Source organism: Schistocerca piceifrons, chromosome 4 (assembly GCF_021461385.2).
Source record: "Schistocerca piceifrons isolate TAMUIC-IGC-003096 chromosome 4, iqSchPice1.1, whole genome shotgun sequence".
Classification (NCBI taxonomy): Eukaryota; Metazoa; Arthropoda; class Insecta; order Orthoptera; family Acrididae; genus Schistocerca; species Schistocerca piceifrons.
Window position 1 is genome coordinate 498,289,979 of NC_060141.1, and position 24,108 is coordinate 498,314,086.

At 39.2% G+C, this 24,108-nt stretch overlaps 1 protein-coding gene across 1 annotated transcript in view; it reads left to right on the forward strand.

Annotated features, from left to right (window-relative positions):
• The window catches only part of LOC124796246 (protein phosphatase 1 regulatory subunit 12A-like), a 371,361-nt gene that overhangs the window by 182,575 nt on the left and 164,678 nt on the right, over nucleotides 1-24,108 (forward strand). The window contains 2 exon segments of the mRNA XM_047260342.1: nucleotides 1,290-1,413; nucleotides 8,512-8,629. Coding sequence (XP_047116298.1) covers nucleotides 1,290-1,413; nucleotides 8,512-8,629 — 242 coding nt within the window.

A 24,108-nucleotide genomic window follows, 5' to 3' on the forward strand; every position in this document is an offset into this window, starting at 1 on the left:
TTTTCTGTTTGTTTTGGTTCACAAATGCAAAACAGAATTTAAAGACACTGTCATCTCAATTTGTAAGGCATATTTTTCTGTTGCAGAACCATGGAATCACTTGAGAATGGCCAAGAATGCTGAAACTAATGATCAACAAATAATATTAACACGGCAAACTTGGAAAATGCCACCTTCTTTTACAAAATAAAGTTTGAAAAAACTGGCAAAACATATTTTTATTCATGTGTCAATAATATTAGAGGGATAATGGAAATTAAAAATCTGAAATAGAAAAATATTAAACTGAAAATACCCTGTTGAGTATCAGTAAAAATAACCACCAAAAATGCCCCTGTTTGATATACTTCTAAGTAGAGAAACAGTAAATAAACTTATAAAAACACACAGGCACATTTGGTACCTGTTATGCTTTAAAAACTTTGCAAATTTTCTTCATAAGTGATTTATTTCATTAATTCAATCACTTAAATTATTTAATGTTGATTGGAATAATATAGGTGTGACAAAATGTGTTTGAAAGCTACCTGTTTTGGGATGTTTGAGTAAAATGTAACACACAGTCTGTATTTTGACGATATGAGCATTAGAAATCTTTCAGAACAACCTGCAAATTGACTGGTACAGTTGACTTGCAAAACCTATGACTGCACGAATACAGTCCTCATCTCCTCAGCTTGCTATATTGTGTTTCCAAAAAGGATGCAGAATTTGTAACATGATGCTTGCACACTGCACTGTGTTGAAAAATTTGCGGACTACATTTTGACGGTGTAATCTAAAGTCCACATTTGTCATGATTGTAGAGCAGTGCCAAAACTGCCACGTTGAAATTTTCTTTGAACATCCTGACTACCAACCAACCAAACCTAAGCTACGTATTGGTTCCTAAAGCCACAGTGCTTCCTGTTGGTCTCACCATTGTTAAATTTGGGATTTATTAGCGTCAGTGTCAGCCGTTTCTAGAAATGGCTGAGAAATCTATGCCGAATGAGTCTGAGGCTGATATCAGGAGGGGACTTGCTGGTGCCAACAAGCACTTCCGTTATTTGGAGAACAAAACATAATTTGGAGTCTCAAAACACACTTCTATTAAAATGGAAAGAAAATCAATATCTTGATGCAACACTTAAGGAAAAAAAATGCTGTGGGCTGGTATCAGTGTTTGCTGTTTGTCATTACATGTAAAGTTTGCAGACGTTTGTTTTCTCTGTTTACTCTCTGCTTAGCAATAAAATTGTAATATTTTTTAAGTCACATTAATTTAAGAAGAAATTATTTATGTGCAGAGTCCGTCCATGCCATCTAACTTGCCACAGGAAATAGATGACCCTTCAAGATGGCGAAGGCCTGGTTCTTTACGAAGCCGGGGAGCAAATGGTGAGGAGGATATTACGAATAAAACTGTACCTGGTATGTAGAATCTATTATGAAGAGTTAATATGCTCTAATAGTGTTTTGCATGTAAATACTGCTGGGTTCCATAATTACAGATTTATGTTATACTCACAAAAGTAACAATTGGTTTTACTTCAATTGAATAAAATTTAGCAGAATACGTTTTACTTTAGTGACAATGGGTGGTCCTTCTGTCTAGCACGTTGCTCTGAACATGACCATTTGAAATTATCAAAACTGAAAGTCTGAAAACATAAATGTGATTTTGCCAGAGAATATAAATTATGTTAACAGTTAGAACAACGATATGGCTTAAAAATGTCCTATTTCAGAAAATTCAAAATGTTTGGGGAATGTACTGAAAAAGTTGGGAAATTTTGGGGATTACTGAAAGTCTTCTTGAATTCTGAGGATAATTAAAATATTTGTTGATGGTGAAAAATGTTGAGTCATTTTGTTACAGATCACTGTGCTTCTGCTTCTGAAACCATCAGTTGCAGAGTCAAGTAAAGAAAGATGAAGTAGGGCATTGGATTGTTGTAATGTTCGTTGCCTGCACCTTGGGGTGCTCGCCAGCCTCGCGAGTACAGATCTACCTTTGAACATGCACAGTTTACACAACGGAATTGATTATTCAGGTTTCAGTTCGTGTTGTATTAGTTTCTATGCAAGGCAGTACTTTGCTGATTGTATTGCATTGTTGTGCTTCCAAGTTACCAGTGACAATCAGTAGAAGAACATTTGGTTTGAAATGTGACAGGTTGTTGCTGTCAGAGTCATGAAATTACATTCCAGTGACAACAGTTGGAATTGTTTTCCTCCAAGTATTCTCATAAACTGGAGGTTTCTGAAATTTCAACATATCCTCCATTGACCGTAACTATTATTATTATTTTCATCAGCGTCATAAATACCTCGGCCTTTTGTGAGCCTTGGCCTTCTATAAATTATACCATTCTTTCCTGCTTAGTGCTCTACTTGTCCAATTGTGAATTGCAATTTTCCCAATGTTATTTCTGACACCTTCCTCACACCTTTGCTTTGCTTTACTTTCCAACTCTATTGTTTCTCTCAGGATCTGAATCTTCGCATTCAATCTGTTATTATCTTTCGGTATATGTCCTACCCATTCCAGCCTTCTAATCTTAATATGACTGACAATGTCTTGTTCATTATATAGGTTATATAATATGTATCTAACTCTAGTCATCAAGAAACCATTCTCTTCCACTGGCCCAAGAATTTATTTGAAGATCTTTCTTAAAGGTATGTCAAGTTGCTTTTCATCAAATTTTATTGGTGTACATATTTCAGCACCGTATGTTACCATTGCCTTCATTAAAATTTAAGTTATGATGTATAAAGTTTACTTGAACAGCAGTTTATGTCTCAGATGTTTTCTGAACCTGTGGTAGCACTTCTTGGCCAACAATATTTGTTTTTTTAATTTCAGAGCAGACATTGTTCTTAAAATTTTCTTGTGATCCAAAGTGGAACTACTCAAGACATCGAACTTACATGAACCATTTTCAGTGAATGGGCATTCATTAGGATAGGCTTTCTTAGTTACAGGCATATACTTCGATTAGTAGAAGATAGTCCCCCATCTTTTGATTCCCGCATCTCTTATAACTGTTTTTGACACACTGTTGAACAGTAAGCAGGCTAATGAATATACTCCATTTTTTGTGGTCACAGCAATTCATAAAATTTTCTGTAGCTTAATTTACCCTAGTATCTTTCACTAAGGCAATAAAAGGAATCTCTCACTCTTTACCATAGCTACATACGGCTCCCTTCTGTTAACATTGTTATAGGCTATCTGTAAAGAGGTGACACTTATTGTTTACATTTATTGTTTATTTTCCATTGTTGGCCAATTGTGGTTATGATGCTGTTGTCAAGTGGTACAGGTCTTGTCATGTTGGAAAGTGGCCCTATTTTCAGCCATTCTGTGCATCCCCCACTGTTAACTGCTAGTAGCCAATAAGATTCATTCTCTTTCCGAGCGGCTAGCCGCGAGTTACAAACTGGACTGCGAGAATCTCTCTCTCCCACATGCTCGCTGTTGTCCTATTTTTGCGACAATGCAGTTTCATTCACAGAGCGACCAAATTACTCATTCAGATGTCGATGATACTTTCTTGTAGCAGTATAGCGGTGAATGTGTATCTGTTAACATTTTAGTGTGATTTCCAAATGAAAATGTCATGTGATGGCAATAAACATGACGTTTCTCACAAGAAACTTTAATTAAATTGCTTGTCTATGGAGTATCATCTTAGTTGTGCGACTGGTTTCATGATTTCCTGTCAAAAAGATCACTGTACCTAGTAATCGACGGAAAATCATTGAGTAAAACAGAAATGATAGAAGTGATATCTGGTATTTGCAAGGAAGTGTTAGACACTCCTCTGTTCCTGTTCTAATAAAAGATTTAGGAAACAGTCTGAGGATAAAACACGGGAATTTTTGAGAATTCCAGTAATTTTGTATTGTTTTGGTTATGTGTTAAATTTTTGTAATTTTGATTGGTAAGAACTTACACTTTAACAAAGAATTTTACTTTAGTCTGCTATTGCAGCAATAAAACATGAAGGAGAAAATACCACCAAAATAAAACGTAAGTTGCAAAGAAAATGTGCCATTTACAACAGCAAAACATAGTGCACACACAAGTGCTTGCCGACAGCAAAATTCTTTAGGACAGACTATGCAGTACTTTGTAACAACAAACTGCTTTCGATGAACTTGATGTTGCAACTGTTCACATTTTCAACCAGTCACGGGAAAATATTCTGAATGGTGGTGTGATAAGTGTTGCTTTTAAACTAAATTTCCTTTCACACAGATGAATTGTGTTATATGTGGGAATGTACGATTATTTTATTAAATCGGTGTGTGAGCCCTTATTTGAAACTTTACACTTTGAGGACCAGCGATTGGGAAAATTTCAGGCTCGGAAGACTCAACATTTACGCCATTATTTAAAATTTTATTGACACATTTGTGTTTGCTATATCTTAAATGGTCACACATCAAAAAAAAAAAAGCTTCAAGCTTAGTTTTTCATACTTATTTTAGTTCTTTCATTGAGTACAAATAATGTAATAATGATGGCATAAAGAATAATTATCATTCAAAGCAAGTGTGAGGTGCATTCTTAAGCAATGTCACATGCAATCAACTTTTCTACGGAGGAGTCAAAATGCTCTAAAGAACATGTATTCAGCCAGGTAACCTACGAAATTTTCAGTGCACAGCCTGAAATTTATAATTGTGCTTGTCAGAAATATTCAGTTGTTACAATTTTAAGCTTTGCTCGTAGCATCCTGCTTAATAACACCCTTAGAAAAAACAGCAAAAAATATTTTGATTACTTTAAACCATGAACATTTCCTGTTTGTGTGTTAGCACAACTTAATAGTTGCGTTGCTATCAGCTGACTACACAAGCTTGATTTCAGAGGTTTAGAAGCTATTGTTTTGTATTTGGTGAAATTCATATTTATACATTCATAATATGAAAACACACTATGTACATGTTGTCATGCTTTGGAGATACTTCCGAAATGTGCTGTTATTTTGCTAGGTTTCATTTCATAAAGTGCTGGGAAGTTCTATGCCAATGTATAAACCTTTACCATTCAAAGGTCAATAATTTTTACAGTTCTGAGGGAAAGTATATTTTCTCTTAATGTGGAAAAATATACTTTCACCTGGGGCATAGAGTATTATCAGGGGAAAGAGTATTTTTAAAGTGTTAGAAAATCTTTTCTGAAGATACTTGTCTGGAGTGTTGCATTATATGGAACCAAAAAGGGGATGATTAACAGCACAGTCAGGAAGAGAATAAAAGCATTTAAAATACAGCAGTGCAGAAGAAAGCTGACAATTACTTGGGTAAACTAGATAATTATTGGGAACACACTGAATCAAGTCAGGGGAAAAGAAATTTATGGCACAATTAATAATTATTAACAGCCAGTTTTCAGATGGAGGTCCGTAATCAGTCAGTAGGCAAAGGTTGGAAACTAAAAGTTCTAAGAAATCAGTTTAGAGAATGGGAGATATTATCGAGAAATGTGTAATGGTAGAGACAGGAAAACAAAAAAGAAATTGTTATCGTTAATGAAGGTAATTAATGTAGTTAGCAGTACTATGGTGGTCATTCAATCGTAGTCAGTCTACACGAGATGAAGTTAGACAATCTTTATTCACTGTGATACTACTTGTACATTTGCTACAGTAATGATAATGATAGTAATAATGGAAAATAGCCACACAATTTAATGTGTTTTGGAGACCTTAAGATTGTACGCACTTCCGTCATCCATAAAAATTACCAAATGAGTGGGTCGTAATGTGGTAAATAAGTAGGCTGAGAAAAGACAAAGAAATATTAACATTATTAATTGGATATCTTTATGTTTTCAAAATTTGTAAGAATGTTGAAGATGTGATACTGTTTCCTACATTGTCATCTGTTAGGTTTCAGTTAGAACTCCACATTTTGGGAAGAAGTCTCACTTAAGATTGCCATTCCAGAGCTAATGCCAGACAGATCTAGGACAGTGATGGAATGTTAACATGTCCTATTTACTTGCAGCAGTATTGCTCGATTGTCACTGCACTGCGTGTCAAGGATATTTCGAATGCTTACCTTGTACAAGGTGGTGTTATAGTCTTGACTGCTGCTGTGCCTGCAGATGCTTCCCTGAAGAGAAGACTACTATTGGGTGTTCACTGGTCTCTTTCTAGTATTGACAGAGCTGCATGTACCATCAAGATGGAGCAGAAACAAGAAAGTAATTCCTAGAATGAGGAGGAGGAAGGAATTTTAGAAGCTTTTAAAAGAGGATACGTTAATTTTAAAAGGCAATATTCATCTGACAGTGATGTAAAAAGTAACATGGAAAAAGTTCATCCTAATAGCAGACCGTGTGTAGCGGGAGTCTACAGGATTTGTGTAGTGCTCAGTAAGTGAAGTTGTCCTGAGTTACAAAGCTATTTTTCAAGAATGGAAGGCACTATAAATGGAGCTGTGGAAATGTGAGAGGAAATTCTCATGAATGGGTAGGTACTGTAGATAGATAGGTAGACCTTTCACTCCATATATGGGCCCCCCGCTCCTCTTATGGGGCCACACGTGTGCGGCCCCCGCCAGTCAGCTCGCACGCTATTCATTTGTTTCTTTCCTCAGTTGACTCTACTGAATTGAGTTATCGAGTAGTTGTACTTTCCTATGTGGCACGTGCTTAGGTCTGTTGAACACACAACCTGACATTGATTGCCCTATTGATGATGTAATTAACCAATTTGCCAGGAAGAATAGGTGCATTGAATTCATCATTTGAGGAAGACAATCACAATTGTAATTTTTTATATCATAAGATGGCATTGTCTTGTATATGTGTATAATCAGTTTAAATAAAACTTTCTTAAACTTTGCATGTGACTTCATAACTTTTTGTTACGGCAAACTTAAAGATAGCTCAAGATATCTTTAGCGTCTCCTCCTTGAGGTTTTTCTGTATCCGCCATTGCACTCTGTAACTACATAGTGAGATCTTCCAAGATGTAGAACATCATAACAACAACGTGATATATATTTACATACCAAAGTCCCTTCCATAGATACTATGTGAAATGGTCCTGAAGAATGTGGAGTGAGTAAATATCTCTGAAATGCATTTCACTGCTAAGGTTTGGACAAGATTGTGGAAAGACTGGTGACTGAAAGTAGGGATTCAAAGGGACTGTATAACAAAAGTACTAGGTCATTATCGGTCAAATAACGGGTGTGAGAAAGGCGTGAGAGGTCTACAGGCAACTTCCCTGTTTTGACTATTGTCTTACGACAGGTGTGCAGCTTACTTTTGATGCTTTTTGAAACTTTTTTGTTAAGCCTGTCAATGAGTGTGATCGTACATTACTTGAACAGGACAGGTTCCGAGATTTTGGAACTCTTGGTGTGACAGTAAAGGTGGACACACTGTAACATTACACCATTAACATTGATGTCCATCCTCAAAAAATCATTAGCAAAAGGTCAGGTTGCTACTATACACCAGAGAATAAATGTCATTTATGTCATTTACAAAGCCATACCTGTATATCAGAGAGAAAATATGTCTGTTAATGATTACAACTGTAGCAGATGTTGTCATTGATGATGAGTATCAACAGAAACTTGTATTATTGGTTTCCTCATGCCCTCAAAGGACACTAGTCCAAGTTTGAAAACCGATAAACTGCCTACATTTGAATGAGTTTTGTATTGGAATAGGCGAGTTTTCATGTATAGTGAATCAGTTTACAATAAAAGTGACATGCTGCTGAACTTCAAAAGGAGCGTGTTGTGATATATAATGCACATGCGAAAAAATACACTGTCTGGTAGTTTTATGACCTTTCTATGGTCAGCCTAAGTCAACACACATTTAGTGTGTGCTGAAATAGTTGCAAATAATTTGTGAATCTGAATTAGGTGACAAATAATGGCAACACGTCACTAAAAAGTGAACTTCATTTTAAATGGTTGTGGTGGTGATGGGCAGCTTATGTGTTACAAACTGAAGGTTTATAATACTATCAAAATTTTTCTTGTAAGGAAGGACATATTTTACAGCAGAGGAAAATGTATCATCATCTTTCCTCAAAGTTACAGCCGTACCACATACAGTTCTTTGCATTTATACTATATGTGCTGCCAGTGTAGGAAAGGATCATAACCAGAGTATTTTCTAGCACACTGAAAATTGTTTTTGGATTCAAAGGAAATAGATTATTTGCTACTGCGCTATGAGTAGAAACCTTGCTGTTGACATTCTGAAATAGGGCATCGCTTCAGGTCATTCACAAGTATTTTATTTGGGTTTATCGGATTTGTAAATGTACTCTACCGCCTTTGGGTTGTTAATTTCTTGCTTGGTATTATATTAATCCATTTTCAATTATTTCATGTGATTTACTAAAATATTATAATAAAAATATTCACACACACACACACACACACACACACACACACACAAAACTTGTTTTGCATGTACCAATTGTGAATTACCTCGACAGTATTTTGTTGTTCTGAAGTACGTACAATATGTCTTTTCAGGTAATGTTGAGAAGGAAAATCAGAAGGTTTCCACACCAACAGGTACTGTGAACCGCACCATTGTGGATAAGCCAGAAGTCTCTGTTCGGAGAACCCGTAGTTTTGAAGCTGATGAGAAGTGAGTTGTTGTTCATTGTTGTGCATCTGTGCATCTGTGCATCTGTAGCTTTATTTAACATTGGTTGAAATGGGACTCTCTCTCTCTCTCTCTCTCTCTCTCTCTCTCTCTCTCTCTCTCTCTCTCTCTCACACACACACACACACACACACACACACACACACACACACACACACACAAAATATAGACTGTAATTTTTACAAGGCCCTGCCAATAGATTTGGGAAGTGTAGATATATTTGCAAGCTCCGATTCTTTGCTTTGATACATTATTTTTGTTTGTTTTTGTAGTTGCATCACATTTCATTATACAGCAAAGCTGTCCCACATGTTTGCCCTTGAACATTGGTTATTACATTGCAGTTGTTGGAGTTCTGAAATTGCATGTTTTAGTCAAATATTGTAACTACACAAAATAACATTATTATGCACAAAGGTCCTCACAATATGGTTTTAACTTTGATAACTGTTGCAAAGGAAATTATAATATAGTTTGACAATACAAAATAGATTCTTATTATTGAAAACTGTCTGTCATACTGGATTTTGATTTCCTATTACTACACCTAAATCCACATCTACTTACACATACACACTCCGCAAGCCCCTGTACAGTGTGTGACAGAGGGTACCTAGTATCGCTGCTGGTCATTTCCTTTCCTGTTCCACTCACAAAGAGAGAAAAGGATGAACCACTGCCTTGATGGCCCATATGCAAAATGTGTGTTGGTGGCAGTAGAATTGTTGTGCAATTAGCTTCAAGTGTTGGTTATCTAAATTTTCTCAATAGTATTCCACTAAAAGAACATCACCTTCCCTCCAGGGATTCCCATTACAGTTCCCATAGCATCTCTAATACTTTCGTGTTGTTCAGACATACTGGTGACATATCTAGCAACCTGTGTCTGAATTGCCTTGATGTCTTCCTTTAATCTGACACTTAAGCAATACTCAAGACTAGGTTGCACTAGCGTCCTATATGCTGTCTCCTTTGCAGATGAACCACTCTTCCCTAAAATTCTCTCAATAAGTCAGTCAACCATTTGCTTCCCCTACCACAACTCTCACATGCTTGTTCCATGTCATATCACTTTGCAACATTACATCCAGATATTTAAATGACATGACCGTCTCAAGCAGTGCACTACTAATACTGTATCTGAAGATTATGAGTTTCTTTTTCCTACTCGTCTGCATAACTTACATTTTTATACAGTTATAGCTAGCTGTCATTCATCACACTAACAAGACAATTTTATCTAAGTAGTATTGTATCTTCCTTCAATTCCTCATTGATGGCACCTTCCCAGACGCACCAGAAACATCAGCAAAAAAATTCAGATTGCTGCCCATCCTCTCTGCCATATCATTTATATACATACAAAATAATAACAGTCCAATCAGACTTCCCTGGAGCACTCCTGATAATACCTTTGTCTCCGATGAACACTCATTATCGATGACTTTTCTGGGTTTTATTACTTATGAAGCCTTTCGAGCCATTCACGCATCTGGGACCGACCTTCATTAACAGTCTGCAGTGGGGCACTGTGACAAAAGATTTCCGGAAATCTAGAAATATGGAATCTGCTGATTTCCCTTCATCTATAGGTAGCAGTGTATCGTGCTAGAAAAGGGCAAGCTGAGTTCCGCCCGAGCAATGCTTTCTAAAACTGTGCTGATATGTGAACATAAGCTTTTTGATCTCAAGAAAATTTATTATATTCAAACTGAGAATATGTTGAAGGATTCTGCAGTAAACTGATGTGAGGGATATTAGTCTGTAATTTTGTGGGTCCATTCTTTTGCCCTTCTTTTATACAGGAGTCGTATGCACATTTTTCTATTGACTGGGCTAGAGATTCGCGATAAATGCGAGCATAAGGGGCCGGCTGCATAGAGTGCTCTTTGTGAAACTGAATTTGGGTTCCATCTGGACCTGGCAACTAATTTGTTTGAAACTGGTTCTGTGGTTTCTCTACACCAGGGATGCATATTACTATGTCATTCATATGAGAGTCTGTTCGATGGTCAAACAGCAGTATATTTGTAAGATTTTTCTGTGTGAATCTTTCCTTAAACATGAAATTTAAAACCTTAGCTTTGATTTTGGTATATTCAACTGTCGCATCAGGGAGGTCAACGAATGACTCGATATGAAGCCTTAGACCCACTTAGTGATTTTACACTCATGTTTAGAAAAAACAAAACACCTTGAATGACTAGAGATGGGATGTTCATATTCACAGGGTATGTACAGTCTTGGGCATAAAAACTGACCGCTGGCCGGCCGCCACAGAGACTAAGTCTGAGTCATGAACATAAGGTGACCAATAAAACTGATCACCCCTGAAAATGCAGTCCGACCATCTCCACAATCTGGGAACACTGCAAGTTGCGGAAGTGTCAAAAGGAAGTGTTGTCTACTTCAGAGATGTTGTCGTGATGCGTGAGCCCATGATCTAGTGGTAATCGTCGTGCATTCTAAACTTACAGCCACATATACATGTCCAATGTGTTATTTACCCCCCCCCCCCCCCCCCACACACACACACACACACCCTCTGGCCCTCATTTAAAGTTATGAGTCTGATTGAACATCGAAGATAATTCGCTTCACATTCTACCCACTAGTAATAACAAATACTTCCAGAAACAATTCCGCAGGGCAGCTCGTGGCTGCGTCATGATCAGAACAGCTTACGCTCGAGCGTTTCCTCGCACTGCTGCAGCTACCGGCCACTGACCAGACACCACCCAGCACCTGAAATCGGGCACCGTCCAGGTGAAAGTGGCGCCGTGCTGTCAGTGTTTTTATCAACTGTCGTTTTCAAATTTGAAATTCTAGTTATTATCTTGCAGTTAAGCATTGGATTTTGCATACTTGAAAATCATGAACTATAGTTACGGTCTGTAAAATTGGGTCACAAGTGGAAAAAGGTGTAACATTTGCAACACACTATTTACTTTTGGTATAATACAGGCAGCTCAAAAGAATTTGACTGTGCGTGGAGTGAGCACTAATGGGAAAAATACGCCACAAAAAGACATTCTTGTTTCACCAAAGGTCGTTCTGAAATAAACGATTTTCTACACTAAGGAAGTCTCGACTACTGATATAAGTGATGGATTACCATTTAATCATCATGCGGCATTTGCATTCAACAGGCAAGGTTCAGAAGTCTGGTGTAGGAGTACTGTATGCTGTATTCGATACAACAAAAATCAACAGAGTGACTATTACTGCAGTTTTGCTTGAATGCCATCAGGTCGCTCATTGAGCATTCCTATGCAATACTGTTTCTGGTGACTAGTTATGATGCCTTTATCGCCAGCATGAGTAACGTAGAAGTAAATATCCTTGGAGTAGTGAAGCAACTTAAATCACTTAATAAAAGCAAGTCTTCTGGTCCAGACTGTATACCAATTAGGATCCTTTCAGAGTATGCTGATGCATTAGCTCCATACTTAACAATCTGATACAACCGTTCGCACGATGAAAGATCCGTACCCAAAGACTGGAAAGGTGCACAGGTTACACCAATATTAAAAAAAGATAGTAGGAGTAATCCGCTAAATTACAGGCCCATATCATTAACGTCGATATGCAGCAGGATTTTCGAACGTATATTGTGTTCAAACATTGTGACTTACCTAGAAGAACACTGTCTATTGATGCACAGTCAATATGGGTTTAGAAAACATCATGCTTGTGAAACACAACTAGCTCTTTATTCAGATGAAGTGTTGAGTGCAATTGACAAGGAATTTCAGATTGATTCCGTATTTCTGGAATTCCGGAAGGCTTTTGACACTGTACCACACGAGTGGCTTGAGGTGAAATTGCATGTTTATGGAATATCGTCTGTTATGTGACTGGATTTGTGATTTCCTGTCAGAGAGGTCACAGTTTGTAGTAACTGACAGAAAGTCATCGAGTAAAACAGCAGTGATTTCTGGCATTCCTCAAGGTAATGTTATAGGCCCTTTGCTGTTTCTTATCTATATAAACGATTTGGGAGACAATCTGAGCAGCCGTCTTAGGTTGTTTGCAGATGACATTGTCATTTATTGACTAATAAAGTCATCAGATGATCAAAACCAAATTGCAAAACAATTTAGAAAAGATATCTGAATGGTGCAAAAATTGGCAGTTGACCCTAAATAACGAAAAGTGAGAGATCATCCACATGAGTGCTAAAAGGAATTCGTTAAACTTCGGTTACACGAAAAATCAGTCTAACCTAAAAGCCTTAAATTCAACTAAATACCTTGGTATTACAATTACAAATAACTTTAATTGGAAGAAAAACATAGAAAATGTTGTGGGGAAGGCTAACCAAAGACTGCGTTTTATTGGCAAGATACTTAGAAAATGTAACAGATCTACTAAGGAGACTGCCTACTCTACGCTTGTCCAACCTCTTCTAGAATACTGTTGTGTGCTGTGGGATCCTTACCAGATAGGATGGACAGAGTACATGGAAAAAGTTCAAAAAGGGGCAGCATGTTTTGTATTATCGTGAAATATGGGAGAGTGCTGGACATCATTTTCGTCGCAATGGAATCTTCTCACGAAATTCCTATCACCAACTTTCTCCTCAGAATGTGAAAATATTTTGTTGACACTGACCTACATAGGGAGAAACAATCACCAAGATAAAGTAAGGGAAATCTTTCTGCGTGCTTTACGAGATTGGAATAATAGAGAATTGTGAAGGTGGTTCGATGAACTCTCTACTAGGCACTTAAATGTGATTTGCAGAGTATCCGTGTAGATGCAGATGTAGAAGAAGAAATGAAAGGTTGAGCTCTACCAAAAGATGTAAACTCAAGCAAAGAGTAGTGTGAACATAATATTTTCCATCCGATAGTTCCAAAAGTGTGTTTTGCACTACGAACTCTTCCCCATGGGTGTGTCATCACAGCTGGAATTTGTTCCCAACAATTGAAACGCCTTTTGATCACACTGTAAGAAAAATTGAGCAATAAAACTACATCACATGTGCTACTGCATGATAACGTACTCTGTTGATTTGAGAAACAAAACTATCCAGGAGACTGATAGGGAATTCATCTCTCGGGCACTCATCTCTCTGATTGTGTGCTTGGGAACTTGTACCTTTCCTGCTCTTGATTGATCAACCATCAAGGCAGTTCGTTTATAGACAAAAATGCTCTTCAAACTAGACAGCTTTAATGTCATCGTTAGAACCAGTAGGTGTCTACAGGTGTAGAAATTGTAAACTGCTTTAGCATTGTCAGATTGTTTGTGTTCAATAAACTAATGGAAAATGCAGTTAAAACATTCACTGTTCTAATATAAATTAAATACAACATGCTACCTAAACATCACGACGGCAGTCTATCTTAGTAAAGCATTAAGTGTCTGTTAGACGATTGTGCTTATTTTGACCCAAATTAGTAAGATATTACTGACTTTTGACTTTGAAAAAGTCTGTGTTTACTTCATGTCATGTATCATACTCAAGTATTAATAAAATGTGGCAGTTCATAGAGAACATTATGTATTCACAACAACAAAAAATGTCGGCAGAAAACAAAAGTGGTATTATGAATGTTGCAGTACCATAAGGTTTTCGCTCTGACACTAAGGGGTATTGAAAGTAGCAAGACAAATTTTGTTAGTGTTTAGTGTTCTGGAGCATAATATGACACCAGATTCTTATCGTAGGCCCTAGCGGAAATGCAAAAAGCAGGGCGCTCTCCAGTCTTCTGTCCAACAGCGTGTTCCCTTTCGTGCATTACTACCACTCGCAGATTCTTAGAGACTTGTGAACATAAAGTTCTTCAGTAGAATGAGCTTTGTTATTCTGCTATTTATGATATGGAAAAATGCAACAAAGAAGAGTTCCCCTAGAGCATTGAAGATATTTGCACATGTCTATTCACGAATGACTGCCAGCTGCCACAACTCTTTACAGAATTCATGCTGCAGGCAACACAACTGTCAGTGCACATCAGTCTTCATTCAGTAAGTCATCAGGAGACAGAAGGAAATGCCAAATTGAGGTCTCTTTCCAAGTCATCAGTCCGAAGTGAGGTGTTATTAAGGTAGGTGAGTGTTCTAGCGATTACTGTTTGAAAGTTCCCATATGAGTATTCTGATAATCAAAAGAACCTGTTAGTGTGAAACCATTGGGAACTAAATTAATGTCAAACTGCAAGAACTTGAGACAATATGTAGACTCTTCCCTTCACTGGGTAACATCTTACTGTTATTTAGGATTCTCTCTGCCCTAGGCGTAATGCAAATTGAACTTCACATTAATGACGTGCTCTCTGCTATTCTTGACAAATTTCAGCAAATTGTAATCACTGTAACAAGTGGGTGGTGGTGGTGGTGGTGGTGGTGGTGGTATGCTGTTGAACTGCTTAAATAATGTTAATAGTGGTACACATAATCTAGCACTGACTACGTAACTAAAGGTAGTGTGGTGGCGTCATCGCTTCTCTTTATTTGGCATTAGCGCGAGGAATCTGATTTAACGAACATAGTTCTCCATTCATGATCTGCTAATGATACAGTATGACTACAGAGATCAGTGTGCGGGCATTACATTAATTGTGCACTGAATTGTATGACAAATATTACCATCAACTGTGCAACTGAAATGACTTGCTACACAGGTACTCTACGTTGCACTTGGTTAAGTGATCAGTTCGCTGCAATCCTGCATCTACATTCATAAATACTTGTATACTGACCATACATTAAAAAAACTAAACTACTCCCAAACAGGCCATGAAGGCCTAACAGTACCGACCAGCCGTTGTCTCATCCTCAGCTCATAGGCGTCACTGGATGCAGATATGGAAGGGCATGTGGTCAGCACACTGCTCTCCCAGCCCTATGTCAGTTTCCGAGACCAGAGCCACTACTTCTCAATCAAGTAGTTCCTCAGTTTGCCTCACAAGGGCTGAGTGCACCCCACTTACCAACAGCGCTCGGCAGACCGGATGGTCAACCATTCAAGTGCTAGCCCAGCTCGACGGCTCTTTAACTTTGGTGATCTGATGGGAACCAGTGTTACCACTGCAGCAAGGCCGTTGGCTACTAACTATTCATTATTTGAGTAAATATACACTACAATCTGATTTGCATGTATATGACATGGGTTACTGCCGTAACAAAGCAATGACTAGGGAATGGATTCTGTTGAAGTCCTGATGGCAAGACAAATGTTTGCAGATCACCTGTATTGCCTCAAAAAGAATTGCATATTAAATATCTAAGGACAGACTTACACACTGTCACAGGGCATTTAAATGAAGCAGTGGCTGCAGATGAAAATTTGTGCTCACCCAGTGCGTCTGCATAGTACGCAGACGCACTGATCATTGCACTATCGGGACACACAACAGCCAAGATGCCTGCAGGACCTACCTATACACTCCCCTCACCAGATGCAAATTCTCATATTTGCTGCATAACACATACTCCCACCCCCCGCCCATTATTCCATTCACTTGCTGCCACACTGTCACTGTATCCCCGTGAGGGTTTGGACAATAACATGCATCTAACACTGAAAACTGGCCTGGCGAGACCTGAATAGTTATCCAGCATGTTTCAGAAGGAATACTAAATATTGTAGGCGGTGGTAGTATAGACAAATTGCAGAAAAAATGCCATGTAGCATGTGTCTACTTTTTATTGAGTACATACAGCTGAGTTCAGTGTATTTTCGTTTAGTTTGTTGGTCCTTACAGGATCCCATTGTCTACACTTTCTTGAAAATGTGCTTCCAGCATTATTGGAAGAGGTTCCTTAGGCTACAAGAATGCATATGTTCATCCAGAGTGACAAGGGCTCCTGCACATTCTAGTCGTCAGGTGGCACATCGTCCAAACCCAACATTTCCCGGAAGTTGGATCAGTAGATACGGGCACTTTTCTTGGCCACTAATGTTCCCAAACCTTATCCCTTTGGATTTTTGCCTGTGGGGATGTTTGAAAGGCGAAGTCTACAAAGAAGAAGTAAACCCAAGAGGCAGTTTGATCGTTTGGATCATGAATAGTGCAGCCCTCGTAAAAGATCGCAAAGACGACCTCAGAAGAGCTACAAGTGGTGTTTTAAGGAGAAGTCAAAAGTGCATTGAAGTTGGTGGGGGATTTTTTGAAAATCAACTTTGAACGTCCTCATTTGAGTTTGTTAAGGTTAGGTACTAACAGCTGTATCTTTGTACTCAATAAAATGTGGACACATTTATATGGAATTTTTATGCAATTTGTCTATACTACCAACTGCTAAAATATCTGCTGTTCCTCCTGAGCCACCCTGCATAAGCATATATGTGTGGTGTCTGTTCTTTCGGACACGTCTGAAAGAGAACACACCATGAATCCGGGTTCGAATCTTGTCAGGCACAAATTTTCATCTGCCGCCGTAGCTGTATTTTGATGCACTGTGACAGCCTGAACATCTGACCTTTGATATTTAATTGATTAACAAGGCTGTCTGTTTTTATTTGTAGTGTCTGTTCTTTCGGGCATGTACGAAAGAACACACACACACACACACACACACACACACACACACACACACACACTTCTATCGTAAGTGCTATTCAGAAAATGTGATAGTGACACACTGGAGCTGCATTAACCTACTCATTTCACTAGATGTACTACAGCGACGAGTGAATGCTCACATTCTTAATACCTCACTGGATGTGCTACTGCAACTGTCACGAAAGATTCAAATCCCACTGGAAAACTATATTTCAAGTCGGACGGTGTTGCTCCTCCTCTACTGTCATTGAAAATGATCACAACAAAATTAAGCATAGGAATTCTACGAAATATTCATATTGTGTTACTGTGCAGACGAAGAAAGTAGTTTTTCACAATTATCAGATGACAGATGGAGTTTGTCAGAGTCCACTAATTATGACTGCATTATTAATTGTTGGTTCACAGGCACTTTTCGGCCACTTATTGTAACTATTTTTTGAATATTAGACCTGGAAGAATAGAAACATCAGAGTTTTGCAGTATGGAATATTCCAATTCACTTTAAGTCTTCACGTTTTCAGCAGCGGCAGCATATCAGTCCGAAATGCTGACAACAAGAATTGCGAGGTCATCCCTGTTTTCTGGCGGGTGAGCCAATGACAGTGATCTCAATAATAATATTGTATAGCAAAGATACATTACCAACTCAACCACTGGAGAACGTCCAAAATTGTGAATTGCGTCTGGTGAACGGGCTTTCGAGGTTTCGGTCTGATTAAGACAACAAAACACAAATAATTGTCGCATTTATTAATTTATGACATTTTGTTTGCGCTCGGTGCATCAATGTATTACAAGTAATGAGGATATTCTGGCCCGTGCCAACCACAACTTTCAGGCTAAGGTATAGTCACTTAAGAGGTCAGTCACAGAACTCGTCAGCTGGTATCCTTCCTGATAGTATAACTGAAACTTAGCAACAATGCAGAATATGTTTGGCAACTCCATGACCGATTAATTACTTCCTCGATGGCACAGATCTATCCTGCTAAATTCACTTGATATTATCATGTCATTTCAGTTGGATAATGTGAGTGACTTTCTCTTGAGGTATAAGAATATCAATTAATGCTTTAGAGTCCACAAAAGTCATTCCACACAGGAAATATAACTACTCCCGCCTCTTATTTTGCATTTTGTCTGTCATTGGGGCTACTGGGGCAATAAGTAAGACACATCTGCTGCACCTCTTCGCTAGCTCCAAGGTAACATGCTTACTTAACAGATGCAAGCTGATTTTGTTCATCTTTCAAGACTCGCTGAGAGCCAGATTTTGAATTCTTTTGTAGCAGAGCTAAAAGCAGGCATATAGAAACTCTATAAAGAAATCGCAAGACAACGCTCAGGCAAAATTCGTCTTGCACACACTACCCCTTAGTGCCAAAGCAAAAACTTTATGGTACTGCAAACTTCATAATGCCACTTTCGTTTTCTGCCAACAATTTTGTTGTTGTTGTGAATACATAATTTTATCTATGAACTGCCACATTTTCATAATACTTGAGCATGATATGGGACATGAAGTAAATACAGACCTTCTCAAAGTCAAAAGTCGGTAATATCCTACTAATTTGTGTCAAAATAAGCACAATCGTCTAACACACCTACTGCTTTACTAAGATAGACTGCTGTCGTGATGTTTAGGTAGCATGTTGTATTTAATTTGTATTAGAACAGTGAATATTTTAACTGCATTTTCTATTAGTTTATTGAACACAACAGTAATCATCAAAGAGAAATTAATCAGCAACAGTATATTCTTTCACAATATCTAAAACAATCTGACAATGCTAAAGCAGTTTATAATTGCTACACCTGTAGACACCTACTGGTTCTAACGATGACATTAAAGCTGTCTAGTTTGAAGAGCATTTTTGTCTATAAATGAACTGCCTTGATGGTTGATCAATCAAGAGCGGGAAAGGTAAAAGTTCCCAAGCACACAGAGAGATGAGTGCCCGAGAGATGAATTCCCTATCAGTCTCCTGGATAGTTTTGTTTCTCAAATCAACAGAGTAAGTTATCATGCAGTAGCACATGTGCTGTAGTTTTACTGGTCAATTTTTCTTACAGTGTGATCAAAAGGCGTTTCAATTGTTGGGAACAAATTCCAGCTGTGATGGACACACCCTTGGGGAAGAATTCGTAGTGCAAAACACACTTCTGGAACTATCGGATGGAAAATATTATGTTCACACTACTCTTTGCTTGAGTTTGTCTTTTGGCAGAGTTCAGTCTTTCATTTCTTCTTCGGAATTAAACAATAAAGTCATCATAACTCGTCACCAGTAACAGTATTGCATAGGAATGATCAATGAGTGACCTGATGACATTCAATAATAGTCACTCTGTTGATTTGTGTTGTATCGAATACAGCATGCAGTACTCCTACACCAGACTTCCATATCTTGTCTGTTGACTGCAAATGTTGCATGGTGATTAAAATGGTAATCCGTCACTTGTATCAGTATTTGAGACTTCTTTAGTGTGGAAAATCATTTATTCCAGAACAATCTTTGTTGAAACAAGAATATGTTTTTGTGGAATATTTTTCCCATTAGTACTCATGCCACACACAGTCAAAATCTTTTGAGCTGCCTCCTCTGCATTCACTTCTCTATTACCCCAAAAGTAAATATTGAGTTGCAGATGTTACACCTTTTCCACTTGTGACCCAATTTCACAACGTGTAGTTCATGATTTTCAAGTGTACAAAATCCAATGCTTAACTGCAAGATGATAACTATAACTTCAAATTCGAAAATGACAGTTGATAAATACACTGACAGTATCGTGCCGCCTTCACCTGGACGGCGCCTGATTTCAGGTGCCATGTGTCGTCTGGCCAGTGGCCACTGGCTGCTGCAGCGTGAGGAAACGCTTGAGCGTAGGCTGTTCTGATCGCGACACAGCCACAAGCTGCACTGCGGAATTGTTTATGGAAGTATTTGTTATTACTTGCAGGTAGAATGTGAAGTGAATTATCTTCGATGTTCAATGAGACTCATACTTATAACTTTAGATGAGAGCTGGAGATCACATTGGATGTGAACATGTGACTATAAGTTCGTAATGCATGATGATTACCACTAGATCATGGGCTCACACAACACGACATCATCTCGGAAGTAGACAACACTTCCTCCTGACACTTCCACATCTTGCAGTGTTGCCAGATTGTGCAGATGGCCAGATTGTGCAGATGGCCAGATTGTGCAGATGGCCAGATTGTGCAGATGGCCAGATTGTGCAGATGGCCAGATTGTGCAGATGGCCAGACTTTGCGTTGTCAGGGGCAGTCAGTTTTATTGGCCACCTTAAGCGAACAACTCGGACTTAGTCTCTGTGACTGGCCTGCCGGCAGTCAGTTTCTATGTCTAAGACTTTACGTTGGTATGTTCTGCAGAAATGATTAGCATTTGAACCAAATCAGCCCACAGGTTCAAGGTCAACAGATATCACAGTGCAACACCATCGATCAGTAAAATGTGCCTGCGGCTCTCATTGTCACTCTAAAGCGAAGGTAATGGATCAGAGTGACGTGAGTAGATGTGTAGGATGCCTTACAGATGTATGCGCGAACCGTACCTTCAAATCGGTTATATTGATAGAGGGTGCAATAATGGCATGTGAGGAAGTGCTGCATCCATCCAGGAAAATACTGCTCATGTGGGACGAAATGTTTCAGCAGTGCAACAGGTGTATGGAGAATGGTTCATGGAAGGCTATAAAATGCAGCGATAAGGGTCAGGCCCCACCACCCAGATCAATCCCCCAAGAAGATAGACTTCTCATCCAAATGGCACTGCAGAACAGATCTGTGCCCTCCTCAGCTGTGGCACAACAGTGTAACAATGTAGCACATCATACACTATCAGGACTGACAGTCCTTTGCCATTTATTATGCCATAGGTTATGTGCGCATCGTCCACTTATCCGCCTACCTTTGATGAATGTGCAGAAATAGGCTAGACGGCAGTAGTATATGGAACGACATCACTGGGGACAAAAGTGGTATCAGATAATGTTTTTGAACAAATCCAGATTATGCTAGTTTGAAAATGATGACCACATTTTGTTTTGCTGCAAGGGGGGGAGTGACATTACATTGGCTGGATTCACGCAAGAGATACTGGGCCAGCCCAGGGCCTTATGGTGTGGGGTGCTATTCACTACAACCAAAAATCACAATTGGTGCATGTCCAGAGCACTGTGTCCTATGTGAATGACAATCTGTGGTCTGTGGTGTCTTGGTGTCACAAGGTGTCAGCCTTTTGCCTTGCCCTGCCAGTTCATTTGACTTGTTACCAACCAAAAATGTGTGGGATAGGTTGAAATGATGGCTGAGGAGACGGGGGGAGTGACATTACATTGGCTGGATTCACGCAAGAGATACTGGGCCAGCTCTTGCATGAATCCAGCCAATGTAATGCCACTCCCCCTCCCCGTATGCTCAGCCGTCATTTCACCCTATCCCACACATTTTTGGTTGGTAACAAGTCAAATGAACTGGCAGGGCAAGGCAAAAGGCTGACACCACAAATGAACTTTGGAACTAAGTGAATGCAGCATGGATGGCTATACCACAGAACGCCATTTGCTCCTTATATGCATTGATTCCATCATGCAGGGACAAGTTATTGGGGCTCATGGTGGACCCTGTGCATACTAGGCAACAGAACACATGCTGAACAGAGGTGTACATAGGACCAGAATTTTCTCTGTTTCTCAGCCAGACCTAATGCTTAAGGTGTGATGGAGGTTGTTGTTGTATGCTTCATGCATAGATCGTTTCACAGACATACTACCCCGGGGACTGGGTGTTTGTGTTGTCCTCATTTTATCATCACCATCATCATTCGTGCAAGTGGCAAGATTGAACTGCATAAAAATTGGTCTATGTAAAAATTGGGACTTCATACAGCGCTGATGAACGCACAGTTGAGTGTCCCACAAACCAAACATCACTACCACGATCACAGACACACTAATCTTACTGACCTCTGCTTGTTGTCATTTGCATGTTCTCTTGTGAATCAAAAATGCAACAGCCTGTGCTTCCTCAGTGTTATCTGAATTTCATTTTTGAACTATGGAGGCTGTCCTTAATCCACTTATTAGGCACAATAGTGCTCTGGACAATGATTTACAATATGTTTAAATGTGCACTAATTCCCCTACATCCATCTTGCTGGAACTAAATGATGTCAGTTCATCGACTAAGTATGGGGGTATCAACTGCTTATCTGCTTGTTATAGCAGAAACACACTCCAAGCCTTTTTGTTTGATTTATTGACATTTGTAACCATAGTCGCTATAATGACATGAGGATCACAAATCGCAGTCTCTATACAAGGTTCCAGCCTTTTTGTAGCTACAAGGTCTAAGATATTTCCATTACATGTGGCTTGCCAATCTAGTTGCTCAAGACATGTTTTCGGAAAATATGTTCAAAAGTACTTTGCAAGACTGACTGACTGTACACCGTCCCACCACCCTCTCCACCCTCTCCACCCCCATCCCGCGCAATGAATCCATATATGTATCAATCTGCACATGGTAGATTAAATGGCAATGTAGGAAAAGATATATTGCTACTTACTGTAAATATAACACATTAAGTTGCAGATAGGCACTATTAAAAGACAAAACAAAAGCTTTTGGCCAAAATGCCATTTGGTTGCTGCCAGAGTGACACTGTGGCTTGAGCTGCTGTAGTTGGGCAGGTGTGTGTGTGTGTGTGTGTGTGTGTGTGTGTGTGTGTGTGTGTGTGTGTGTGAGAGAGAGAGAGAGAGAGAGAGAGAGAGAGAGAGAGAGAGAGAGAGAGAGAGAGAGAGAGAGAGAGGTGTGCTTGCTTGTATGTGTGAATGGTTTGTGTGTTTATGGCTGTTGTGTCTTTCAATTGTGCCTGTCTGTAACTTAATGTGTCATCTTTATGGTACGTAGCAATCTATCTTTACATTGTTGATATTCCTTCCTGGAATTTCCTTGGTAGATTAAAGTCATCTCCAATTAGTACTACAGCATGGTCTGGGTATTTATGCACTACTGACTGTAGACTTCCTTTGAATGACTCTAAAACTGTCACAGCACAATCAAGTGGCTTGTAAAACTTCCAACAGTTAACTTGTAACAGTATTGTGAAAAGGAAAGTTGCTACTCACCATGTAGTGGAGATGCTGAGTTGCAGATAAGCACAACAGTACGACTGTCACAAATATAGCTATCAGCCAGTAAGGCCTTCATCAAAATTAGACGGCAAACACACACAAACCCACTCACGAACACGAGACTGCAGTCTTCGGCAACTGAGGCCACACTGTGAGCAGCAAAACTAGTGTATTATGGGAGTGGCAACTGGATGGGGGTAAGGAGGAGGCTGGGGCAGGGAGGGGAAGGGATAGTAGGGTATGGGTGGCAGGCAGTGACATGCTGTTGGGAGCATGCAGCGATGAGGTGCAAAGAGGGTAAGGCAGCTATGGGCACTCAGGAGGTTAGACAGAGAGCAGCAGGGAGCTGAAAACCAGGGGGGGGGGGGAGGAGGGGGGGAGGGGAAACAGGTTGCGGTGGAGGAATGAAGGCTGTGTAGTGCTGGAATGGGAAGAGAGAAGGGGCTGGATGGGAGAGAACAATGATTAACGAAGTTTGAGGCCGGGAAGGTTACGTGAATGTAGGATATATTGCAGGAAAAGTTCCCACCTGCACAATTCAGAAAAGCTGGCGTTGGTGGGAAGGATCCATCAACAGTTAGCTAGGTTCCCCCTAGACGTGTTATGTGCAATCCGATAACTTCACTGGCACAAACAGTTTCGGCTTCAATAAAGGTAATTTTCTTGTCAGCTACAGTGAACACTACCCCTCCTGTGGCTTCTAATCTGTCTTTCTGTTGAATCACTAAATATCTCAGAAAATTTCTACTTTAGGTTTCAACCAGCTCATTC